Raw genomic sequence first — 27,484 nt, forward strand, 5'->3', positions numbered from 1 at the left:
AGATCACCACAATTAATTCTAGTTAACATTATCACCATACAGAGTTACAGAATTTTTTGGTGTGTGTGATGAGAACTTCTAAGATCTTCTCTCTTAGCAACTTTCAAATATGCAATACAGTATTATTAGCTATAGTCACCATGCTCTACATTACATCCCCAGGACTTATTTATGTTATAACTGAAAGTTTGTTCCTTTTGACTCTCTTCACCCATTTCACCCACCCACTACGCCCCAATAAAATTTTTTTTGATACATTAGACTTCATTGAAATGAAAAACGTTGTGCTCTGCAAAAGACACTTTAAAGACAATGAAAAGACAAGCCAAATACTAGGAGAAAATAATTGCAAATCACATCTCTGACAAAAGTCTTGTATCCAGAATATATAAAGAATTCTCAAAACTCACCTAAGAAAAGAAACAACACAATTAAAAAATGGGCAAAAGAGGCTGGCCCAGTGGTGTAGTGGTTAAGTTCACGGGCTCTGCTTCAGCAGCTCAGGATTCACCGGTTCGGATTCCAGGGGTGGACCTGCGCACTGCTCATCAAGCCATGCTGTGGCAGTGTCCCATATAAAGTAGAGGAAGATGGGCATGGATGTTAGTCCAGGGCCAATCTTCCTCAGCAAAAATGAGCAGGATTGGCAACAGATGTTAGCTCAGGGCTAATCTTCCACACACAGAAAAGGGGGGGGGGGCAGGGGCAGAAATCCTGAACAGCAACTTTACCAAGGAAAATATATGGAAGGCAAATAAGCACATGAAAAGATGTTTAATACTATTAGCCATTAGGGAAATGCAAACTAAAACCACGATAAGATACCACTGCACACCTATTAGAATGGCTAAAATAAAAAACACTAATAATATCAAGTGCTGGAAAGAATGAAAGGAAATTAGAACTCTTCCACATTGCTAGTGGAAATGCAAAATGGTGTAGCCACTCTAGAAAAGTTAAATATACACTTAGCATCTGACCAAGAATTCCCACCATCCTAGTTATTTACCCTAGAGAAATGAAAACTTATGTTCACACAAAAACATAAATGTACATAAATGTATATAGCAGCTCTATTTGTAATTGCCAAAGTCTGAAAATAACCCAGATGTTCTTTAATAGGTGAATCAATGAAAAAAACCTGTAGTATATCCATACAGTGGAATACTATTTGGCAATAAAAAGGAACAAACTATTGATAATATGCAACAAATCATGCTGAGAGAAAGGACCTAATCTCACAAGGTTACATACTGTATGACTCCATTTATATGATATTCCCCTAAAGACAAAACTATAGTGATAGATAACAGATGATTGGTTATAAGAAATTGGAGTGGGGGAGGGTAGGACTACAAAGGAGTCGCAGAGCACAGGGGAGGTTTTTGGGGTGATGAAACTGTTCTGCATCCTCATTGTGGTTGTGGTTACATGAATCTAATACATATTAAAATTCACAGAATTGTACACCAAAAAAAAAAAAAATTCTATGGGCCTATAATTTAAAACTAACCCTACAAACCTATTTATGTAACTTATCTTTCCCAAATGCACAATCAAATCTCAATTATTCAAAAGTGAATTGTCTGCATATTGTTATTAAACTTTGCTTTCAAATTCCTGATGTTAATAGGGAGGGGTATTTGTTTACTGCAGCTCAGCAAGCGTTAGAAAGAATAGCTTTTCGACCAAAAGAAATATCTCTTTCCAGTGGAATCAATAAACTAATAGGCAGCCACTAACATGCTTAAGAGCGGGAACTCTAGAGTCGGATTGCCGGGTTTAGGAGGCCACTTGACTACTTGCTGGACAAGATGTTTAGTCTCTCTTTGCCTCATCTGTAAAGGGACAAAGAAAGATAGGAAACAGGTAGAAACAGTGCATGCCTTGCAAGCTTGTTGAGAGAATTAAATGAGACGATGAACATGAAGTGCCGAGTATCAGGCTTGGCACGTGGTATGCTCTCATAAGGGATATATTATGATATCATTTTATTGATTATTTATTAGTTATTTAAACCAATTAAAAACAGTGACAATTCTTCACTGTTTGGTGCTTTGCATCATTCCAGAGAGGTGTGAGGTCCATTCCCCACAAGTAAGGAGAGCTGGAGAGAAACTGGGACATGCCATGGAAAGAGACAGCTTTCCTGCTCTTCCCAAGGCACGCCTTGACAGAATGGTAAAATCATCACTCAGCTGGAAGCGTCAGTTTCATCCAGCTATGTGTAAACAGAGCTCCCAATGACTAATTATTCAGCCAGAAACATCGGGAGACTATAAGAAAGGCTTTGTTATTATTGGATGCATTAATAAAACAGCTTAATCTTTTCTCCATGATTTGGGTCATCAGTAAGCACATTGGGGGCTGTACTGAGAACAATGCAGTGACCCTTCCAAGAACCAGCCAGGTATGAGAGGCTGTTTACACTGATAAGAAGAGCACGCAGACAGCTCTCCTCTTTCAACCTACTGGCCTTTCAATATGTGTTGTTTCCTCTTGTAGCGTCAGAATGTCAGCCATTACCCCTCCCTACTGTCAGAAGGTGCTGGGGCCTCTCCCTTGACTCCAATCCATCTTGCTAATTTATTGTTTCTGTCTTGCTGGGTGTGAATAAGTCTGATTACCTAATTTTGAAACAGTAAATAACACTTACATAGTCTTCTATTTCTTATATAGCACTTTCATGAAAAATATCTCATTTTATCCTCATAAAAATCATGGGGAGTAGAATAGGTGTTATTATAATGTTTATATGTGAATTAGGAAGTTTAATCACACAACCGGTAAAATGGTTGAGTTAGGACCTGAATTCAGATTTCTGATTTCTAATTCCACACTATTACCAAACCACCCATTTATAAAATAGAAGCAAATCCATTTTTAAAAAGTAGCTGAGGGCTCTCCTTTGAATAAAGTGAATATGTGCTGATGGCTGAGGTCCATGGCATCTAATCTGGCTGTTTAGATGATGTTTTCCACTTAGTCACAGCAGGTACCACCTATTGTAGTTTTAATGAGAGACTAAGATGAGCGTAATACTACCATACAAAATGTCATATGTTGTCTTAGTCCATAAGAGCTGCTATAACAAAATACCATAGACTGGGTGGCTTAAACAACAAACATTTATTTCTCACAGTTCTGGAGGCTGGGAAGTCCAAGATCAAGGTGCCGCCAGATTCAGTGTCAGGTCAAGGCCCACTTCCTGGTTTCCTGGTTCCACAGACGGCCATCTTCTTGCTGTGTCCTCACACGGCAGAAGAGGCAAGGGAGCTCTCTGAGGTCTCTTTTATAAGGGCGCTAATCCCATTCATAAGGGCTCCACTCTTCTGACCGAATCACCTCCCAAGAGCCCCACCTCCAAATACCATTACATTGGGGATTAGGTTTCAAAACATGAACGTTAGGGGCACACTATAGTATATGTTGTCTAAAACGCAGCTCACTCTCTATTTTCATAGACACTAAAGAGTAGAAGGAAATGGTTTCTAAACACATTTAGTTGTTCTAACACTGAAAACAACCACTCGTCATTGAATTTTTGTTCACTGATGTTTCCTAAGCATCCACGCATCTGGCTCATAGTAACTACGGAAGAGACCTCTGTTGAATGAATGAATGTATGACCATGAAGTAGAAAACCCCAAAAGATGAAAACCCAAAGATGAGAAACTCAAAACCTAGGTCCAATAGTTCAAATTTTCAAGGATTTCCATCAGGGGTAAGGACAGTAAATAATCTCATGGTTTTAAAAGGCAGACACGCATTTTTAAGAGACACTGGATCTAAGTCTAAGAAGGTAAGGCATCCTGAAACCACATCACATGAGGAAGTACAAATGGATCTAGATGTGTTTAGTCTGAAAAAGAGAAGACAAGATAGTTCTTTCCAAATATTTGAAACTGTTGGGCATGGGCTAAAACTGTCCAGTGGAATACGAAACTAAAAAATGTATTCTCTGTAGATCCAGAGGCTAGAAATACGGCCAGCTGGTGAAAATTATGGGGAGTCGACTTTGCAGTGAACAAAAAAGAGCAGTTTAATAATTAGAGCTGCCAAGCAACAGGATGGGCAGCCTTGGGAGGGAGCTGGAAGACCAGGAACAGTAATTTAGCATATTCGTTGTACCAGGCATTTGACATAGGACCTGTACATTAGTATTATCATCTCCATGTTGTAAGAAAAGTAAAGTTTAGAGAACAAAAGTAGCTTGTCCAATATCACACAGTTGATAAGTGGCACAGCTGGAATTCAAGCCCAGGGGTAGCTAACTCCCAAAGCACGCTCTCTCAGTTCAATTCAACTCAGCAAATATTACTTTTTAATGTCTGCTTTTGGCTAGGCACTGTGCTGGGTGCTGGGGGTCCAAAAATAAATGACAGACAAAACACAGTCCCTTCCTTGAAAGAGCTCACAGTTTATCTTCTCCATAGTCCTGGAAGTGTCTAAGTTTACACGACCATCCAGGGATATTGGAGAAAGAATTATTGACCTGGGAGTAATCTTTACCAAATAATCACTAAGGTGCCTTCACGCCCTAAAAGTTTATAGATGCAGACTCTTTATGATGGAATAGATGTATTCCTAAAATGTTGGCATAATAATAGATTTCTGGAAATTAAGCCACTGGTGTATCATGAAATTTGGTTGTATACTCCAAGGAGGGAAAAAATGGAGCTTCAAATGTAATAAAAATCATATGGATTAAGCAGCTTTTAAAATATAAAATGGCCAGGGCCAACCTTGGTGGCCTAGTGGTAAAGTTCAGTGCGCTCCGCTTCGGTGGCCCAGGTTCAGTTCCTGGGCGTGGACCTATACTGCTCTATTAGTGGCCATGCTGTGCTGGCAGCCCACATACTAAAAAATAGAGGAAGATTGGCATGGATGTTAGCTCAGGGCGAATCTTCCTCAGCAAAAAATAAATAAATAAATAAATAATAAAGTGGCCATCTCCTAAGAAAATGTTACCAAGTTACAAATTTAGCTACTGTACTAAAGCTTCATATATTGTGCCAGAAATTTCATTAGCTTGAGGCAAGATTTGGAAGAGAAAAATGTGCTCTTGGCAGCTACAGTGACATGCCTAAGAAAATCTAGATCAAAGCCAGTTTTCCTGGGTTCAAATCCCGGCTTGTCACTTATTACCCATGTGCTTTGGACAAATTACTTGACCTCTCTGTGATTTACATATCCCATCAGTAAAATGGGATGATATAATAATAGGACCCACCTCAATAGAGCTGTTATAAGGAGTTAGCAAGTTAAACCATGTAAAGAATTTAGCAGTGTCTGGCACACTGTCTGGCAATCAACAGATGTTAAATTATTTGCACTTTAAAGTACAGGCTTAATCTCTACTAAAGTCAATAATCCATTTTGTAATTCCAATCTTCTGCATTCCACCTGCAGGGGTCTATCTTCTGTGACAACTCTTTTTTATATATACACTAATTTTGGTTAGGAATACTGGTATAATTGCATTGTATGGTTTGTAAATAGTGCAGTAAATTCTGACATCTTACTAACAATTGAAAGTATTCAGTAGTATTAAAAGTTTCATTATCCTATTTTATGATGTAATCAATGTGGATTTTAACTTAATTTAGTACAAAGTAAGTGGTCAAAAAATACTGTCCAAATAAACCTATTTAGGCTGTCTTCTAGTATGTTAGACCTACAGGTTGGAGACAGAAAAATGAAATCCAAACTTGTTTACTATATATTTGCTTAGGCACTACAGTAATCTATCTGTTCTCTGTAAGCTCTTACCAAAATGATGCTGGTCAAGGCAACCCAAGGATTTCCCCTCCTCTTTGTTTATTACTCGCCCTGTAGGACTCTCTCCTAATTTGGTTAAGATTAACTCCTAATTTGGTTCTTTGATTTGGGTGATTTTTTTTTCTTTATATTCCCTGTACTTTAAAAAATTATTTAAAGTAGTCCACCATTCAAGACATATATAGAATAAGACTGATTAAAATGTTTAAAAATGAGAAGAATTATATGAAAAAAATCTAGGTGTGTTTTTACAGATAAACATAGTGCTAAAGCTTCTTAACAACCAAAGCAGAAATAAAAATATACTGTAATTCCTACTGCCAGATTCATATGTCAATAGAAAGAATTTTCAAGGTAATAAATTCAAAGAAGTATTTATCTAATGTTTCTTTAACCTAAGAATATGGATCTATATATTAAGTGATATCTTCAACAATATTTTTATGGAAGATGCAGAAAATTATTAATGGTAACAGTTTATGTTTATTATGTATTTACTGTATACTAAAAAAATCTTTGACAAATACCATGAATATAATTCTAAAACTTTTAGCAGAGCTAAGGCGAGAATATTGATTTCCTAACACCTAATTCAGAAATTTTCCAATCTTTTCCACTATACTATCCTATACCTATCACATATGGAAGAGAATTTGACCTTAGAATTACACACATACACATACATTTGCACAGGTACGTGTGCAAACATGTATAACGCTTCCATAATACACACACCACAAATATACCTCTGCCAGTACCAACAATCTTACTGAAATAAGAGATGAGTCCTTTCAGCAAATAAAGATGATTCCCTTAATCAAATTATTAAATTCTCACAGCATCTGTCAAGCTGATGATTTACTACATTTTGTGTTCGTTACCCTTGTCTATTTCTCATGGTCACTCAGGTCATGATTTTTTTATTTCATGATTTCTCTTCCAAACACTATGCATCAGTCAATGCCCAGAGTACAACAAAAATAAATAAAACTGAGCCTACAATAAAAACAAATCTGAGATTTCAATTTAACACCAGCCATCAAAAGTCTGTATCAACATCCCAAAAAATAGAATTTATTCCTTTTCCCCTTTTACAAATGTACTCAGCTCTAAATGCTAATAATAGTTTTATTAGGAACATTAAAACATGAGGCCTGGATGAAAAACGCAGGCCTGCAGGGTGAAGTAATACCACTAGCTTTCAGTCCATCAGAAGGAACATCAACAAATACATTGTTGACATACTTAGAAAATCGGGAAACTGACAACCTGTTCTTTTCTTCTTTTAGTTACCTGACAAACCTGAATGAATATACTCATAAGCTAAATTGCATTAAGCTATTTTAGATTAAAAAATATACACCTTTGGATTAACAAGTTATTCTTTTAGTGCAAATCAACTACTGAAAATGCATAGATATCGAAGGATTATAACCAAGTAATTCATTCAACAATTTTCCAAATTATGAGCCTATGATACTCCCTTCCCCAGCTTTGGGCCAGCCAAAAAGTCTAAATTAGTGGTTCTTAAAGTGTGGTCTCCAGAACAGCACCCACAGCATCACCTGCTGTGAACTTGTTAGAAATGCAAATTCTTGGGTTCCACCTAGACCTACTGAATCAGCATCTCTGGAGGTGGGGCCCAGGACTACTGTTTTGATGAGTTCTCTTGGTGATTCTGATGCTTACTCAAATTGGAGAACTGATCTGAATGAAGGGCTCCTCAAATTTTTTTTTCCCCTTGGTGCCTCAGTTCATTCCTAATTTACATCCTCATTCTTAATTACCAACTCCTGCTGCTCATCATAAATCTACTCATTGGAAACTGCACTCACGCATGGTGTATGTAAGTAAGGATGCTCCATCATTCACCACCGTCTTGCCTCAACAGAAAAACATTTGTGGATTCTCTGCCCTTTCCTCAACCTTTGCTGTTCTTTCCTTAGCTGTAGCTACTGCACACAGTGGGGATGGGCGACTTTCAGAGGATCCATCCAATTGGCAATCAAGACTGCTTGACTCATTGGTCACAGTTATTCTCCACTAATCACTTGCATGTATGTGCCCATGGCCCTCATGTTGCCCGTGTCACAGCCCCTCTGCCAACCTGTCATGTGAACCTGCTGCTCATGGCTGCTGAGTTGCCCCTCTGTGGATGTTTGAGGCCTTGCTTAATCCAGGATGGTGGCCTATGGCACGACATGACCTTGGGTCTACTCTGCAGTGGATGCCTGTCTCACAGAGAAGCCTGGGGTTGGACGGGTGAATGGCAATTCCTTAGGGGGTGGAGGGTCTGGTTCTCCAAAGGTTAAGCTGGTGATGGCCAAAACCCAGCACATACAGATGCATCAAATAAAGAACTAGAGCAGCTTTGTTTTTAACATGCATTTGCATTGGAGGGAAATGAGGCAGGGCATCCTGAAAACTGTCTCATGTTCTTCTCTGTACCCAACACTGACTTCCACTTGGTTGCCTCCTTTTTCTGTCTCTAGAAGTGGTAATGCTGTATTTGGGCGTGTTCAAAGATAATGAGCTGGGTAAAGCAGAAACTTTACTTTCCCTATTCATTTAGTTCATCATAATATGGACATGTGAAAATGTAAACAACTGATTAAATTCCAATAAATTTTGGACAACATATCTCATAATAATGAAACTCTATTTGTAGTACGTCATTAATTTCAAGATAACAATATCAGTGGATTACTTCTATTTCACAATACTGAATAATTTTTTCATCCTACCTTTTTCCATTACTAAAACCCTCAATTAATAAGCTCACTTGCTAGCAGGCCTGGCACATGATGCTGCTACGGGAAAGCTGAAGAGAAATGGTGAGTCCAGTAGAGACCCAGGGACTGAAGAAGGCTCCCTGACCTAAGTCATACCAGCTATAATTTGCTGCCTGCTCTACAACCAGAAAAACAGTTTATGGTTCTGCCCTGCCAGACTCTAAGACCCTTCAGAACACTCCCCTGGGGGCTCATTCCCCAGTGAGAAGAGTCCTGAGCAACCACTACTGTCATTTTGAATTAGTGCTGACACAGAGCATCACAGCCAACCGTCCTTCTCCACGTTGTATTAAAACAGGTAAAGCAGGAGGAAGCACTAAGGTCACTATATTTTTTAAACATCTTTGCAGAAATTGCAAGGCCAATTCCCAAGGACTCAATAAATAAAGACTTGAATTCTCAACAAACAATAAAAGAGGGAAAAGCTCATCTGAGAACATGCTGTTATTTCACTAAAAAAGCAGAAAAATTGCAAGCATCAGTATTACGTGCTTCTTATTTAATACAGCTCCTCTCATTAAAGAAAAAGCTTTATTCCTCTCTCCTAGAGAGAATTTTATCTTACTTCTCGCTCCCACAAATCTCTCGCAGGGAATGTGTTTGTTGTTTGTTTACCTCCTTCAGATCCTGCACCACGGCCATGAGCCGCTCGTTTTCTGCCTGAACGTTCGTGACTACAGCCCGGCTCTGCTTCAGTTCGTTCTGCATCTCCAGGATCTTCCCCAGATAGTAAGCTTCTTTCGATGCTGACTCCTGCAGAAGCGTTTCCTCCCGAGTCTCTCCATCCTCAGCAACTTTCCGGTGGATGGAGAAGGACTGCCCAAAGGCCTGCAGAGTAAAAGAAAAAAGAGTGCACAATGAAATGCACCAGAGCACGATCAAACAGACTTGGAAATATTTTGCTTCACTTTGTTTGCAAGAAAAGCTATTTGACAAGACCTCCAGAAGAAAAAAATACATATTTTATATAATAGTCTAGCAGCTCTCATTGATGCTTGAAATAATTCAAATTCGATTAATAAGGAGAAAAAATTTTAAAATATCTTGCTAAAAATATATATAATGGGGTTAAACAACCTGAAAAACATTGCTGTTTGCTTTATGTTATCATTATTTAGACAAATTCTATTAAGTAATAGACAGTTCAGTGTTAATGAGCTCATCAAAATTCATGTTGTCATTTTCATTCCAGAAAAAATTCCCAAAAATATTTTTTAAGAAAGAAAAGAATAGTTTCATGAGCTTTTTAATACCTTAGCAGTAAGGATGATCAATTTTGAACAGTACCCTTAAGAGATAAAATCACCAAACAGCATTCAAATTGTCCGGTACCACAAAAAGACATTGAAATGTAGTCACTGTATAAGAAAACATATATGTATCTACTTATTTATACAAAAACAAATACAGAAGAATAAACCAGAAACTAATGAAACTGATTACCTACCAATTGGTTACCTACCTACCAATGGGGTGGAAAGAATGGGAGAATGAAATGTGATATAGGGGATGAGGGGGGAGTGACATTTTTCTGCATGTCTTTTCATATAGAAAAGAGATATGGGTCGCGGTTCTTAGAATTATAGTAATGTTTCACATACCTCCCAAATAAATAGTAATTAAAATCAACCTCTATGTGTTGGGGAGCCCAAATGGAACACAAACAGTAACAAATGAACCCAGCTGTATTACAAATGAGCAAGAGAACCACACTGAAAGGGGTAGAGAAGAAAAGATATAACCTGAGTAATTCTGGAAATTTGTATTTTTGCTATATACTGTAAAGCTAAAGACGAAAAGAACCGTACCCAAACACTATAGTCTAGCTAGTGAATTTGTTTCTCACAGGGATTATGGGATCACAATTCTGAAACTTCTTTACAAGTATACTAGGGTTGATCAAACAAGTAATATATTATGGATAATGAAACCCAGGTTTCTCATTGTTAGGGAAAAAGATTACAAAGAAAGAAAGAGAGAAGTCTAGAAGGAAACTAGCGGGATTGGGTTGTAATTAGAAGTATCAGGATGAACTAATAGTTTTTAACAGATAAATAAATACAGATAGATAGAGAGAGAGAGAGAGATGAGATAGGCAGATAGACAATAGATTAGATAGATTATAGATAGAGAGGGAGGTGTTTATGTGTATTTATACATGCACATATTTCCTAGCTCTGGCAGCTGAGAGGTCCTAGAAGCAATGACATACTAGTAGCAATCAGCATCCCTTGCACCCAAATTTTGTTTCTAAATATCAATCTCCAATTAAAAGAACTAGAGCTCTTTGGGGAAATGACCATTTCTAGGGCTGGAGCAAAATGAACCTGGTACATCTTGCGGTGCCAAAGGGTAAGTAACAAAATGCTTTAAAAAAATAATTGGGAATATGTCAAAGGACACAAGAGCTTACCTAAAGGGACTCCCAGTGGCCAAATCTGGGATAATTTGGTAAACAAAATAATTACAGTAATGAATCATAATCCATAGAATAAAATTAATATTCATGAGTCTACACTGATATAAGAACGGAACAAATGGGAGAGGAAGGAACAGCTCTTACAGTAGAATTCTAATTAATACATGTAGAATGAATGATGGAAATAAAATATATCAGCATTTGGCAAACACCAAGTAATAACTGTTGCAGGCAAGAATTATCAATGGAATATAAAATTAATGGGCAAGAAGTATGATGAGAAGCAGGATATTTGCATAGTCTTAAAGCATCTCCTCCCAAGATACTTATTAATTCCAATGGGAAAAATAGTAACTCTGCAGTGGACAAACCTGGTAGACCTTAACTAAGTGACCAAAAGTGAGATCAGCAGCAATGAGACATATTGACATCGTGTACCCTCTGATATAATGAGATGAGTGTAGCATCACTTCTGTGGTATTCTTGCCAAAATGCTAAGCCAGTTATAACCATAACAAAACACCAGACAAACTCAAACTGGGGGATATTCTACAAAATTATTGGTCAGAACTCTGCAAAAGTATTAAAGTCTTGAAACAGAGATAGACTCCTCCAGAGGAGATATGACAATTAAATGCAGTGTGGGATCCTGGATTGGATCCTGGACCCAAAAATAGACATTAGTAGGACGATTGGCAAAATTGGAACAAATTCTTTAGATTGGTTAATAACATCGTATCAATGTCAATATCTGGTTTCCATAGTTGTACTGTGGTAACATAAGATGTTAACACTTGGGGAAGCTGCGTAAAGGGTACGTGAAACTTGGTGTAGTATTTTTGCAACGTTTTTCTAAGTCTACAGTTATTTCAAAATAAAAAGTTAAATAAATAAATGTAGTCTCTGCCCTAAAGGAATTGATCTGACAAAATACTGGCATGTAGAGTTATGGAAGAACAAATGGACACTAACACCAAAGAGATGTTACACTGAATTAGAAGCAATTGTGACTTTACAACGTACTTGTGATATTATGACATTTTGAAATTTAAAACGGCATAACATGATGCTTCTGGACTATGTATAATCCATGAAGAGAAAGCTGGAATTAACCTGTGAAACTCAGTTTCACATTTGTTACAAACTTCAAGGCAGAAAAGGTATGTGCTAATTATTATAAGGGACAGCATACAAGTTAGAAGACAGCATGATTTCATGATTTTAAAGACAATCTGGTATTCTTCTCCAAATTATACTCATAGAAAAAAAATAATAACCTGCAAACCCATGTCTCAATAAAGTATCTTTTTTCAAATCTCAACATGGATTAAAATCAAAAGATAGATCCTAAGCATCACCTGAGAAAGAAATATTTCAGTACCAATGTTCTTCTGTACAGAGTAGAATATTCCTGGTGTTTAGCTTGTTCAGTCTCTGGATAGAAAGACATTCTTATTTGAGTAGCCAAATTTCTACATGTGGCAATAAGCATATAGACTTATGAACAGATGAAAAATTATCTTTGTAGGTGATGCTGACTTTGCTTTTCCATCAGTAATGGTCAGATTGTGTGAGGTCAATTCTGAATTCATGACCCATTACAAAGCCCTTGGAGGGAAGAGGTCTGGCAGCGCATCTCCCCACAGTGACCTCAGGAACTCTTCAGCAGACCCTCACCCTGGCAAAGGAACCCTGACTACATAGCCAAGTATTAGAAAAATTTAAAATTACTATGAACTGTGTGTTAAGCACCTCAGCTAGCTTCTTTTTCACAACTACTGTCCCACTTCTATGTCATAGAAAACTGTCACTGGGTCATTTTCTTTACTCTGTGTGAGTAAAATAAATAGACTCAGGCACTCTACGGCTCTCATATTATTCTCAGTACACAGGTAATGCTCTCTTGGCGGCTAAAACAACTTCTAAGGTCTTAACAGAAAGTAAACTGATGTAAAGTTTTAAAAATTGTACTCCAGATCCAGCACCTAAGGAAATAAAAAAATTCAGATATATACATAAAATAGATTTTCAAAAAAGAACCAAGAATTGAAATTGCAAATACAAAAATCTTGATGAAGCCTTAATTCATATTTATTGCAGCTTAGAAACCTGAGCTGAACATATGGGATTCCAAAATTAGTCATTATTTTTATGAAAAACTCGGCCCTTCACTGGACCTGATTTGAAAACCAATGAAAGTATATGAGGTTATCCAAGGACATTAACCATGGTGTTTTTTACTTAAAATAGAAAAAGAATACCAATCCTGCACAGATTTAGAGATGCCCCATGATCCGCATTTGCAAATCCACTGAGAACTAATACTACTCAGAAAATATCTGCATTTTAGAAAGGGAGAGTGAAGGAGAAAATACTTTTACTTTACCAAATTCCTGATTGTCAGTAACTGGAATTGGGCATGACAGCCAACTGACATCTACCATTTGGCTAATTGTGCAAGTTGACTGACCAGACCTGTCTGGTTCTGCTAGGTACCTCCCTCCTCCATCATCATTCCAAGTGTATCCTGACAAAGCTGGGCCCCAGAGAAGAAAAACAATCTTTTTCAAGGCTACTGAAGCTGTCTCCTTGGCAGAAATCACAAAACTGGCTTCAATGTCTATTGATAGGCAAACCTAGGGTAGTCATGCTCCTAGTTATATTTTGTTCAAACAGCAAATTCCTTTTAGGCATTGCAATCATTTCATGGATAACTTTTATTTGAAATTAACTAGGTAAATTGACATTTCTATACAATTTTAGAATGTATTATGGTTTCACACCATGTGTATGTATTGTGATGATTGCACAATATTACTTTTAGTATGTTCCATTGCAATGTATCACAGTTGCTTTAAATTACATACCAGTTTAAGTCCAATTAGCTATATAATAAGTACTTTGCTTTCTCATTCTACTCACACAACTTCTTAATCCAAAGAAAATTGATATTTTATACCCATGTTTAGGTCAATATATTATCTTTTAAGCAGAATTTTCAGACTGATTATCCTTCACAATATGAAAGATGAAAGAAACAAAAGTTTGGTTAGTATTATTTAATAATATCATGTTATCTTAAAAATATGTGTCCTTGGTTATAGAATTTTCATTCTTTCATCTTAAAAATTGTGGCAGAAAAGTGTACCAGGTCACCCAAGGACATCAAACTATTTTTTTATTTGAAACGGCAAAATAAGACTAAAATTCATTCCTTCATTCATTTGTTCATTCAATCAGCAAGTGTTTACAGAGAACTCTAACAGGCACTGCTTTAGGCACTTAGGATTTAGCAATGTTCTAGAATAAAACAAAATCTCTGCTACTGGGAGCACACACTCTAGTGGAACGTAAACAAATAAATCAGTAAGTGTGTGGCATAAAGCCGGAAAAGTTCTAAAAAGAAAACGAAAGCCAGGGTAAGAGCATAAAATAGCATTGCCCAATAGAACTTTCTGCAATGACATATCTGTGTTGTCCAATACAATAACCACTAATCAAGTGTGGCTACTGAGCTCTGGAAATGTGGCTAGTATGACCAAAGAATTGAACTTTTAATTCTATGTAATTTAATCAATTTTAATTGTCACATATGGCTAGTGGCTACCACATCAGACAATGCAGATATAGAGAGTAAGGCAGGTGCAGCGAGTGGGCTCCTCATTTAGAGAGGATATTAAGAGAAGGGGGTGACCTTTGCACAGAGACCAGAACAAAGGAGGGAGTGAGCCAGAACCCGGACTTTGCCCAGAGGAGGAAGCCTAAATTTAAGTGTTGCTAAGCAAGAATTACAGCATTGCCCTGGTGCCTCTTTAAAGACTATCCGTGGCAGTTCTTTCAAGTCTCAACTACAGCACTTTAAGATCTGAGTGCTCCAGGGCATATGATCTAACTCTAGAAAGGAAAAGGTTATCAACTGGCCTGTCACCATAAGCCATCCTCCCCAATGAACTACTTTACCTTCTTTGAACATACAAAAAAATTATTTGACCAATTATATTCCTCTATTGCCTCAGCTGCCAGGAAATCCATCATTTAATGCTCTACGGGAATTAACTAAAATACCTTAAGTTTCTGGTATAACTATCTCTTGTTTTCTGTATATCGTCTTGAGTTTTTATTGTATTTATTCCATTGTATTGATTTCTTTTACTTAAATGTACTTCAAATACTTTCAGAATAGAAAGAATATGAGTTATAATCCCACCAAATAGTTTAAATGGTTTAATTGCCATTTGTTTTAAATTAAGTCCTAAGGAAATTCCATGTTAAAGAATGGAGTATGGGAGTGTGGGAGATCAAATTTGGCCACCCTGAAATATATCTCTTTACTTTGATTATTTTCTCTGATGGACATTTGACTTCCCCCAAACTGCCTAAAGAATTTAACATTGAAGGTCTGTTTCAGGAAGGAGCCACTACCATATGATGGCTGTAATATAATGTAAAATAGATGTTACAATAGGAAAGGCACCACCAAGCCCATCTTATCAAAAATTCTGTCTCTCCCAGGCCACATTCTCTAGGTGGTCCTGTAAAAGGTTGTCAGACAAACATTTACATTTATAAGGGAAATTTCCATTTGTAAAGGTATCTCCCTCTCTGTACTGGGAAGAGGGGGGATGACCTCATCTCTAGAAATTTATCAACATGGAAGGTGAGGCCTTAAATCTGCATAATAACCTTACTCTTGTTTACTGTGCTTTTCTGGTAATCTCCCATAACTGACTCTCCCCACCCCCAACATCCTCCTTTGTCTTTAGCTGAAGATAGTATTTAAGATGAGAACCTCCAACATTTTGTTGAGAAACTCAGTTTTCCTCATATCTCCCATGTTTACATGTTATTAAACTTGGTACTATTTTCTCCTGTTAACCTGTCTTTCAATTATTTGGCCAGCCATAAGAACCTTAAGGGAAAAGGTGAGGAGGATTCTCCCTCTTCCCCAACGAGAGTTTAAGAGGACTGAAAGTTCTATTAAGGATTCATTCTCATTCCGTAGAAAACAATGAGCCCAAAGGATCTCAAAAAGCATGCAAAAAAATAGGAATAAATTAGCTAAACTTGTTAGAACTACCTAAGAAACGTTTCCCAAACCACTTATTCCAGCAGCAAAGCATCTTAGAGGGTATGATCCAATTAGAAAAGAAGGGATCATTGGAAGTGAGATAGTCCAAAAGTACCTAGGTGGAAGAAATCAGTTTCCATGACTCTCGGCTCAAAAGTTATTAGGAGTCATAAGGTTTCCTTGACAGAATCAAGCCTGATCCTTGAAAGGGCAAATGTACTCAAAAGAGGCAAAAGAGGTCTAGAGTGTGGGCTCCTGAGTTTGGACCAACTCTGCCACTTACTAATTGTAGGACATTGAGCAAGTTACCTAACCTTCTGTGCCTCCATTTTGTCATCTGTAAAATGGGATAATAATCATTTTTATCTTATAGTGTTGTGAGGCTTAGAAGAGAAAATCTATGTATCACTTGGAATAGTTCTTGGTACAAATATTGTAAGCGCTCAATAATTATTGGCTACTAATAGCAGAAAGAAGATGAGCTTTGGAATCAAACGTATTTGGGTTTAAATTTGCCTCCTCTGAAATCTTTGGCAAGGTTTCGAATTTCTATGTCTCAGTTACCTCAATCTATCACATATCCTTAACTGATTTAAACATCATATTACATGTAAAATGAGAATAATAACATCTACCTTAAAGGTAAGAAAAGCCTAGCCCTAAACAGTAAGCATATCAGATACGACATATAAAATCCACCGCCTTGGGCACAGTAAATGCTTATTAAATATCAGTGCCCACTCTCTTCTCTCCTGCCCTTTGGAAATCTCAGATCTGACACTGGCAGACTGGTGCTTCCTCTGATATAAGGGTTTTCCTTGGACTTGTGCTGACTCAGGAGGCTGTTCATCTCTCTATGGAGAACAGCTCCCTCCACATTTCTGAAACACTAAACCTCTTACCAGAAAGGGAGCTCTGATGTATGTTTTTTCTCATTAAGTCATTAAAAATGTAAAAAGACAAACAAATTTCTCAAGGCATGCCCTAAAGTTTATTTTAGCAAAGAATTCAGTTTTATCTTCTTTTAGTGGGAATTTTCAACTCAACTTCTTCCATCTTTTCTGGCTTTTAACCTAACTCCTACCCAAGTATAAATTCCATCCATCTGGGAAACACAGCATATCTGATTACCAATTTTTGATTCTCATTTCACATTCTGTAAACCATTTTTCATTTATCATAAAAATGAAAGATATGCATTTTTAACTTGATGAGACTGTAGTTTTTTTTAAACAATCTATCACACATATTCTTAACTGATTCAATCACCATATTATGTGGCTTCAAGGCATCATTCTAATGAATAACATACCATATTTACTATACTTCTTAACTAAATATTCTATGATAATTTAGTTTAATGCCCCAATTTTTACAAACGTAATGCCTAATAGCCTATCATTCAAATATATATTTACTCAAAGCCTAGACTTTTTTCTATCCTTGATAGTTTGTAACTGGTGCCTTTTGTCTTGCTTTACAAACTCCCTTTTTAACTATTCAGAGATTTTTCTAAATTTTGTTGTTATATATGAATATACACAAAAGGAAATTTATAAGAAAATATAAGCACAAAAAAATAACATCAAAATGAATTTCTGTAGTTTAAGAAATACACAATTATCCATTAGTCTCAAAGCTTCTGTCTGCCCTTCCTTGGTTCCATCTCCTTCACTGTATTCCCAAGCCCTCCCCAAGTAAGCACTATCCTAAGTTTTGTATTATCATTTTATTGCTTTTCTTTATAGTTTACCACATATGTATGTATTTGTAAATAATATGTCATTTAATATTGTTTGTTTTAAAAATTCATATAATGGAATCATTCCATATGCATTCTTTCGCAATCTGCTTTTTAAAGTCAACTTTAAACTCCTACAATTTATCCATTTATATTAGTATAGGTTTAGTTCATCTGTTTGCATTGTCATAAAGTAGTCTACTGAACAAATATATATCTCTTTTTAATAATCCAGTCTCCTGACGATGGATTATTGGATTGCTTCCAGTTTTTTGCTATTACAAACAATGTAGCTACGTACATATGTATATCTTCTAGGCTAGTACTTCTCATAATACATTTGGTGAAAGAATAGTTTTATTTCCAATCCTTGGTGGACTAATGCATTTGTAAAATACAATAAGAATAAATTACTATAAGCATATACCTACCATATGACCAAGCTGTTCCACTCCTAAGTATTTATTTACCCAAGATATAAAGCATGTGTTCACATAAAAATTTGTAACAAATGTTCATGGCAGCTTCATTTGTAACAGCCAAAAACTGAAAACAACTGGAATGTCCAACAGGTGAATGGATAAACAAATTGTGGTATATCCATTCAAAGGAATACTACTCAGCAATAAAAAGGAATGAACTACTGAAACATGCAACAACGTGGTTGAATTGCAAAATAATAATGCTGGGTAAAAGAAGCCAGACAAAACAAGAGTACATACTGTAAGATTCCATTTATATGAAATTCTAGAGAATGTAAACTTATCTATAGTGACAGAAAGCACATGAGTGGTTCCCCTGGGGAGAGGGTGGAGGTAGGGGTGAAGAAGGTGTGTAGAAGGGCAAAAGAGAGGATTACAGAGGGGCACAAAAATATTTTAGGGACTGATGAATATGTTTATTATATTGGTTGTGGTGATGATTTCACAAGTGTATACACATGTCAAAATTCATCAAATTGTACACTTTACATATGTGCAGTTTGTTATATGTCAATTATACCTTAATAAAGCTGTATAAATAATAAATTATTAGAAAAATATGAGAAGAAAAAACCCAAATATAAGCCCAATTATTTTTAAAGACTTTTAATTTTTTTTAGAGCAGTTTTAGGCACAGAAAAATTGAGAGAAAGGTACAGAGATTTCCCATATACTTCCTGCCCCCACACATGCATAGCCTCCCCCACCAGAGGGGTACATTTTTACAATCGATAAGCCTGCATTGATACATCATTATCATTCAAGTCCATAGTTTACATTAGAGTTCACTCTTGGTGTTGTTCATTCTGTGGGTTTGGACAGACATATAGTGACATGTATCCACCATTATAGTATCCTACAGAGTGGTTTCACAGCTGTAAAAATCCTCTGTGCTCTGCCTATTCATTCCTCCCTCCCCCAATCCCCTGCCAACCACTGATCTTTTTACTGTCTTCATAATTTTGCTTTTCCAGAAGATCATATAGTTGGATTCATACAGTATGTAGTCTTCTCAGATTGATTTCTTTCACTTAATAATATGCATTTCAGGTTCCTCCATGTCTTTTCATAGCTTGATAGCTCATTTCTTTTTCGTTATGAATAACATTCCATTGTCGGTGGATGTACCACAGCTTTTTTGTCCATTCACCTACTAAAAGACACTTTGGTTGCTTCTAAGTTTTGGCAAATATGAACAAAGCTGCTGTAAATATCCATGTGCAGGTTCTTCTGTGGATATAAATTTTCAACTCCTTTGGGTAAATACCAAGCAGCAAGATTGCTGAATCGTATGGTAAGAGTATTATTCGTAGGAAACCACCATACAGTCTTCCAAAGTGGCTGCACCATTTTGCACTCCTACCAGCAATGAATGAGAATTCACGTTGTTCCTCACCCTCATCAGTATCCAATTATCCAATTTTTTATTATTAAATTTAACAAACATAAAATTATATTTTAATAAATTTAACCAGAACAAGCATAACATAAGGGAAAGAAAGGTAACCATTATTAGTTACCATTAGTAACCATTATTTACTGGAAGTGTGATTAATATAAACTATATTTATCTTGATGCAGACCTGTAGGAAATAATCTGCAAACCAGCGCTGGTCCCCAGATATACTTTTAATAGTATTATCCTAAGTCACGTGTGCAAGAGTTCCTCTAGCAGTGGTTCTCAACCCTAGTGCCCCAATAGAATCACCTGGGAAGCTTTTTAAAAACAGACACACAGATTCCATCTCCAAATATTCTGAGTTAATTGATCTGGGACAGAGATTCCCGAACATTTTTGGTTCAAGGCACATTTGGTGTCTCAATAATTTTGCATGGCACCCCTAGGACAAAAGAAATGCCAAACAATTCCATTTACTAAATAGTTAGGTCCAAACAACTTAGTAAGTCTTTGTGTCCTCACAATGTAGTAGCTGTATGAAAAACTAATGCACATAAATGGAAAGAAAAAAATAGTTTAATTTCCTTCGTAAGTAACCACAATTACTTACTAACGGGATGTGTGCACCTGTTGGGCACTGCACAACTTCTCAAACCCTGGAATCAGATTGGACCCTGCCAGCCTCATTTCTTGTTCCACATTGATTTTCACATGGTGTCTGCTTTTTATGAGAGCAACCACAGAAAATCTAGCTTTGCAAAAAATTGCATAATAAAAAAGAATGTAGCAAGTCTAAGACTGAAACTGTGAACTGAACTATCTTGAGCTACTAGTTCACACAGTATACAACAGATGCCAAGTATCACTGTGTTCGCCTGGAACATGTAAAATATCCCATGGTCTTCTGTGGGTTGGCAGTGGTGCCTCCGGGCATCTAGGCACACGATCTTAACCACAGGTCTAGGGTAAGGCCCAGCGTAAGTATTTCTGACATCCTCGCTTTGAGATTCTAATGTAAAGAAGGGTGGAGAACCACTGCTCTAGGGCGCAGATTAGGAGCTGAATGGCCAGGTTGTAGATTACACACAGCTCAGTGCTTCCTGGCAAGACCACAGAGTTCTCCAAAAGGGCTGCGGGGATCCACACTGCCACCAGCAGTGCTGAAGAGTTCCTCTTGCTCCACATCCTTATCGTTGACTTTTTGACTTTAAAGTTTTTGTCCCCCTGGGGAGTGTGAAATAATACACCTGGTGGTTTTAATTTGCATTTCCCTGATTGCTAATGAAGGTGAGCATTTTCACATTTTTATTGACCCTTCACATTTCCGCTTCTCTGTAATTTCTATTGAAGGCTTTTCTCATTTTTCTACAGAGTGTTTTCATCATTATTAATTTGTTGGTTATATGCATGGCAAATATCTCCCCCTAGTATTTAGGGCTTGTTTTTTCATTCACTTTACAGTGTGTTTTGATGAAATAGGGTCTCATTTTCTTTTCTTTTTTTTTTTTTGTGAGGAGATCAGCCCTGTGCTAACATCTGCCAATCCTCCTCTCTTTTTGCTGAGGAAGACTGGCCCTGGGCTAACATCCATGCCCATCTTCCTCCACTTTATGTGCACGCCGCCTCAACATGGCTTGCCAAGCGGTGCGTCAGTGTGCGCCAGGGATCCGAACCGGCGAACCCCTGGCCACCGCAGCGGGGTGCGTGCACTTAACCGCTTACGCCACTGGGCCAGCCCCTGGGTCTCATTTTCTAAAGGGCAGGTTTCTATTTCCTTACTATTTGCAATTATATGCATAGCAAATATTTCCTCCCAGTTTGTGGCTCCCCCATCCCAACTCTTTTAGTGATGTCTTTCAATGAAGTAATGTCCTTGATTTTAAGGCAGTCCAATGACCAGTCCCTTGCTTTCTGGTTAGCACTTTTTGTGTCTCATTTAAGAGCCTTCCTAGGGCTGACTCCTTGGCCTAGTGGTTAAGTTTGGCATGCTCCCCTTCGGCAGCCTGGGTTCAGTTGTCGAGGGAGGACCTATACCACTTGTCAGCGGCCATGCTGAGGCAGTGACCCACATACAAAACATAGGAAGACTGGCACAGATGTTAGCTCAGGGCGAATCTTCCTCAGCAAAGGAAAAAAAAGGAGGAAGCTGCACTAAAATAAAAGAAAAATTAAAAAAAAAAAAAAAAAGAGCATTCACTCCTCCAAGGTCATAAAGCTATTCTATATTTTCTTCCAAAAGTTTAAAACTTTTGCCTTTTTACATTGAAGTCCCTTAATCCATCTGTAATTGATTTTTGCATATGAATGAAGTACAGATCTATTTTAATTATTTTCTATATGAATAGTCAATTTCCCTAGCACCATTTAATGAACTGCCCCTCCTTTCCCACTGATGTCGAGTGCCAAGTCAGCCATAAATCATACTGACATAACTGTGCCTGTTTCTAGGCTATCCCATAACGCTCTACTGATGTTCATAAGGTATTAAAGTAAGGAGTAGTTCCCCTGAGAAAGAAGTACCTTGTATTATCTAAACCTTATTCATTAAGTTACTTAAACTTTGAAATATCTGCATCAAACTGGACGTCATTACTGAAGTATACTAATGGCGATCTATTAAATGAAAACACTACACTTTGTAGAAAAGGAGCAAATCCACATTGAATTTCAAATTTAGTCAGTGAATATACAAAACCTAGGGTTTTTTTCCCTTTACGTAAGTACTACATGTAATTATTAAAGAAAATATAGGTAATATCAAAAGCAGAAAAAAAAATTACCCATTGTACCACCTTTCCTCCTCCCATGCCCACAATTTAGGCAAGATCAGGACCTCCAAATCTTTGCCCACCATTGCCCACTGGGCCCGTTGGGGTCTTGAACACTTTTTCTTATTCATCAGGGTTTGGGCCTCAAACTACGATCTTGTCTTCTACCCTCGTTTACTTGGCTCAACCAAAAGGACTCCATCTGCCTAGGCTGGCAGCCACCCACACTCCTCTCCCGTGGCCCTCCTGGGCTTCCTAGTTTCTCTCTTTGTCGGCAGGGTGATACATGTCATGAGAAATCTTGGGATCAAAAGTGTTGGAAACCGTTGTCCCCTAATTGTTGTATATGGTCAATCTTATTTCTGATGGTTCACTTCAGCCTCCCTTGGATGTGTTAGAAGCTAGTCTCCTATTACTACAGCCACCAAGCAAATTACAGAGACTTTAAAATCAGCATAAGTAAAAATATATGTGCTCAGCAAGCAATCTCAAAAAAGATTGCTTGCTTAGCAGAACACGTCTGTCCAGAAGCAAAATTCAAATGCACACATTTTATGAGTATTATAACCAGAAAGAAATTCTTCAACTTTTTTATAGATTCTGTTTTCTGAACAAAACACGTATAAAATATAGGTAAGATATTTTTTATGGGTCTTATCCAATGAGTGTCTTTGTCGTTTAAATGTAGATAAAAAGAAATTACTTCTTTCTTTTTTTTTTTTTTTGTGAGAAAGACCAGTTCTCAGCTAACATCCAACGCCAATCCTCCTCTTTTTGCCGAGGAAGATCGGCCCTGGGCTAACATCCGTGCCCATCTTCCTCTACTTTATATGGGACGCGCCACAGTATGGCTTGATGAGCGGTGCGATGGTGCGCGCCCGGGATCTGAACCAGCGAACCCTCAGGCCGCTGCAGCAGAGCACGCGCACTTAACCGCTGCACCACCAGGCCAGCTAGGAAATCACTTCTTAAGTCATCATAAGTTATATTCTGGGTCCCTAAGTATAAAAATAATAAATTTCACATTCCTTTTCCCAATTAAAAATCAAATCTATCTCCAGTAAAAAAAAATTTTTTTGCGAACTTTCCCTCCCTTTCCTTTCGTTCCTTCCAACACACACTCATTGAGTGCCTATGCATTTAGGTACCAAATCTTTGGAATGTCAAGACCTCATTATACTGTATGAAGAAACCTGGTGGTTTTATTTATATGCAGGTTTTGTATAAAAACAAGTCTATCCTTTTAAAGGACAACTGTGAAGACATTCATCCAATTCAGCTCAAGAAAATGAACTGAAATCAGCTTAGGCAGAGTGACCTCACCACAATCCCTCTAGATAAGAGGGATCCCCCAGAGGAAATTATTCCAGTTCAGGGCTCAGGAAATAAAAGCTTTGTTTCCCAAGAAAGAACTGTAGAAAGGAGGTTTTCATTCAGGGAAAAGGTTATTTCATACTATTCCAGGAGAATAAATACAGTAGGCTTTTTTTGAAACCTAAAAAAGAAAGTAATGAGGGAATATTCTTGATTTTGCAGTTATTAGCAAAAAGCGGTATGACATGGAGTTACCAATATGACCTAGATTTTCTTAAAACTCAGTTGTGACTAGAATGTAAGAGAACAGATCAAGTGACTTTTATTATTAATCAGGTAAGAAAAGAAAAACATTTCTTGGACAGATTGTTTCCTTTGTATGCCAGCACTTACGTTCTTATCGGTTAACAAAGTGAATGAACCATATGTTTTGAGTGTGTCTTCTTGTCCTCAAGTAAAGTAATGTGATCTTTCACCTGAATTTTGAAAAACCGCCTCAGCCTAGAAAACATTGTTTATAATAACTAATGTCATTATTCCCCATTTTGCATATAAGGTTCAGTAACCTGCCAAAGCTGCCAGCTGGTAAGTGGCCGGGCTGGGATTCAAAGCCCAGTGGCCTGACCCCAGAGCCTGCACATCAACGCTTCCACACTGTGTATAGCAGAACTGCGGCAAGAAATTAGAAATGAGAAGCCTAATAAGAATCATTAATAAGATAATATGAAACTTTTGCTGTAAACTTATAGGAAGTCAGGAAATTAACTAAAGTGGTTTAAGCAGAGAAAGATATGAGCTTGTTTAGGCTAAACTAGAGTGAAACCATCATCTAGTTATCTCTGCCCTAGTTTACTACTACAGAAGTGCCTGTGAGCTGCCTATACAATATCCACTCTTCTCTCCTCCTTAGTAAGAAATGTTGATGTTATTTGGGATGCAACATCCCCAACTTAAAGACTACTTTTCCTAACCTCCTTGGCTTCTAAGGGTGTTCAAGGAAATGTAAGCAGAAGTTAAGTAGATGGAAGCCAGGGAAGCTCCTTCAAAGGGGCTGATTCAGTTCAGACATACACACTTTTGCCAGTCTACCTTCTTCCAGCTTGGAATGTGAACATGATGGCTGGAGCACTAGGAGCATCTTGTGACCATGAGGAGACTTTTGGCCTGTAAACCAGCACTAAGGATGGCAGAAAAGAAGGTGGGAAGGAGCCTGGGTTCCTTGTAATTGTGGAATTGCCATGCCAGCCCTGAACTACTTAGCTCTGGACTTCTTTTATGTTTAAGCACTCCTATTTGAGTTTTCTGTAAAACGTAAAGTTTTCTGCAAATCCTAATCCTAAATGATGTAGTGTCTTACATAATTTTTGAATTTTTAATTATCCTCAATACTTTCCTGCCAAAAATTTACAAGAACTCTTAATAAAATTTGTTCTAATTCATAATAACTTCCTTTCTCCCTTGCGTTTATTCCTCCCTGCAACTCATCCTTACTGGCCTCACATTCATGTCTTTATGAAGACACGAATTTCTCTCAGTCCTACCAAGGAGCGTAGTAATGTCGACCTTTCACGGAGTTCATAGCATACACTGTTAACGGAAAAAATTGGAATATCGATAAAGGTGGAAATAAGCAGTAGATGCAAAAGTCTGTGATGTCAAAGGGAAAAAAGATCGTGGGAAATTTTTATTTTTATTTATTATGTTTTTGTGTGAGGAAGATCAGCATTGAGCTAACATCTGCCTATCCTCCTCTTTTTGCTGAGGAAGACTGGCCCTGGGCTAACATCCGTGCCCATCTTCCTCCACTTTACATGGGAGGCCGCCAGAGCATGGCCTGACAAGCGGTGCGTCGGTGGGCGCTCGGGATCCGAACCGGCAAACCCTGGGCCGCTGCAGCGGAGCGTGCACACTTAACCGCTTGCGCCACCTGGCTGGCCCCTGATCGTGGGAAATTAAAGTTAAGAACCTTGTCTAGAATCACAGGGCCAGTAATTGATGAAACCAGGGCTCGAACCGAAAGACTCCTTTGTGATGTTGGTTTTAAGGGAAACCACTGATAGAGAACTGGCAGGAAGGAAGTGGAAGAAGCTTCCAGTTGAGGGTGACCAGTTTAGCAAGGGCCTTTGGAAGGAGGAAGACAGAGGTGAACAGTTCTTATTTACAGACCATGAGAAGCCATGAGACAGGAGGGCCATTTTAAGAAAAGCAGACTCTGGTTCAGTACAAAGAACTAAAGAGGAAATGTGAAATAATGACATAAGTAGGCTTAGAGGTGCCTCTCACCCACCATCGTGGGGAGGAGGGGGGTGGGGAAACACCAGCAGGAGCACCCAGCTACAAAGCAGGGTTTTCAGACAGCCCAGTCAAAGTACACAATGGCTGTTTTTTATTACCAAGTAATGCAACACTCATCTCTGACCCTGACCCTGACTATGGAGGACTTTCAGGCTCTTCATTTTTTTCAGTATTTTTAAAAGGAGCATTTATCAATATACATTACTCCTATAATCATCTCTCCCAAAAATGTATTAAAAAGTCTGTGAGAACTTTAAGGGTATTTGGTCCTTTCCCCAAAATCAACTTTATAAAGGACTAAAAAAAAAGAAGATATATGATGTCTGCTTGTTGCTCAGAGATTTGTGTTAGTGAGTCACTCACAGCCAGATGACACAGGTGAAGGCCAGTCACAATACCTAGGACTTGAAGATACTGAGACTATGAATCCTAACCCAGGCTGGGTGAAGGCCCTTTCCTCTCTTACTTATGGCTGATCTGTATCTTGTCATCATAAATGCATCTCCTAACTAGCTTGTAACAAGTTACCTTGGGACATCCAGACTTCAGAAGGTTAATCCTATCTCTTGTGGAAAAGAGTCATTAACGTTGAAGCTAAACCTACTAACTGGCTGTCAAGGAAGCTGTCTTCGGCCCTCTAAATGTCACATCCTTGGTAAAGAGCTTAAATTCCTTTGTTAGTAAGCAAACATTAAGACTATTTGGTTTCTTTGGGCCTGATTGTAATAATTTGATAAACATAAGCAGATTATTTGCTTCAAACCAATACAAATATGAATTTTTCTTCTACAGGCCCAAACCTTTCCACCCCAACCCCTACCTCCATCAAGGCGTTTAACTTTTAGGGAGAAATGAGAGGAGTGAAATTTGAGATGCAGACATTAAAGATATAAGTAAAATCTCAGAAAGGAGAAGATGCTTTGCTTTGAATGACTGATGTCTTTTAGTGAGATAAGCAAGTGTGGATGGTAAACTTCTCACGTCTAGTTATACATGGTTGGTCTGACATGTTATTTAGCCCTCAACCCATCTCACACTTTTCTTTGATTTTATGCCTCACCACATCTCTGATCTGCCATTATACCCAATATCAACAGGGCAGGGGTGGGGAATAGGGGGAAAGAGGAGAAGAGGAAGGGAACGAGAACACAACAGCCTGGCCAACAGTGGGGTGAGGATCAGCAGGTGAGGTGGTCTGTTTTGCACATTATTTAGTAATTTCTTTTAACTGAAAATCAAAGTGTCTTTTTCAGTTTACATCAAATGTACCCATATCAAAATGGCTATGTCAAAGCAACAGAAGGTAAATGTCACAGGGCTCTTTCTCAGGGTTATTCCTTCTTTTTTTGTTTTTTTTTTTAATTGTTTTTAACTAGGGGAGGGAACATGATGAGATTTGCATTTAGTTTTTATTTTTTTTAACTT

At 37.8% G+C, this 27,484-nt stretch overlaps 1 protein-coding gene across 3 annotated transcripts in view; it reads right to left on the reverse strand.

Annotated features, from left to right (window-relative positions):
* The window catches only part of BICD1 (BICD cargo adaptor 1), a 212,110-nt gene that overhangs the window by 110,079 nt on the left and 74,547 nt on the right, over nucleotides 1-27,484 (reverse strand). For all 3 annotated transcript variants that reach the window (XM_058558542.1, XM_058558540.1, XM_058558541.1), the window contains exon 2: nucleotides 9,189-9,401. In XM_058558542.1, coding sequence (XP_058414525.1) covers nucleotides 9,189-9,401 — 213 coding nt within the window. The remainder of the gene's footprint in view (nucleotides 1-9,188; nucleotides 9,402-27,484) is intronic.

Source organism: Diceros bicornis, chromosome 17, assembly GCF_020826845.1.
Source record: "Diceros bicornis minor isolate mBicDic1 chromosome 17, mDicBic1.mat.cur, whole genome shotgun sequence".
Taxonomy (NCBI): Eukaryota; Metazoa; Chordata; class Mammalia; order Perissodactyla; family Rhinocerotidae; genus Diceros; species Diceros bicornis.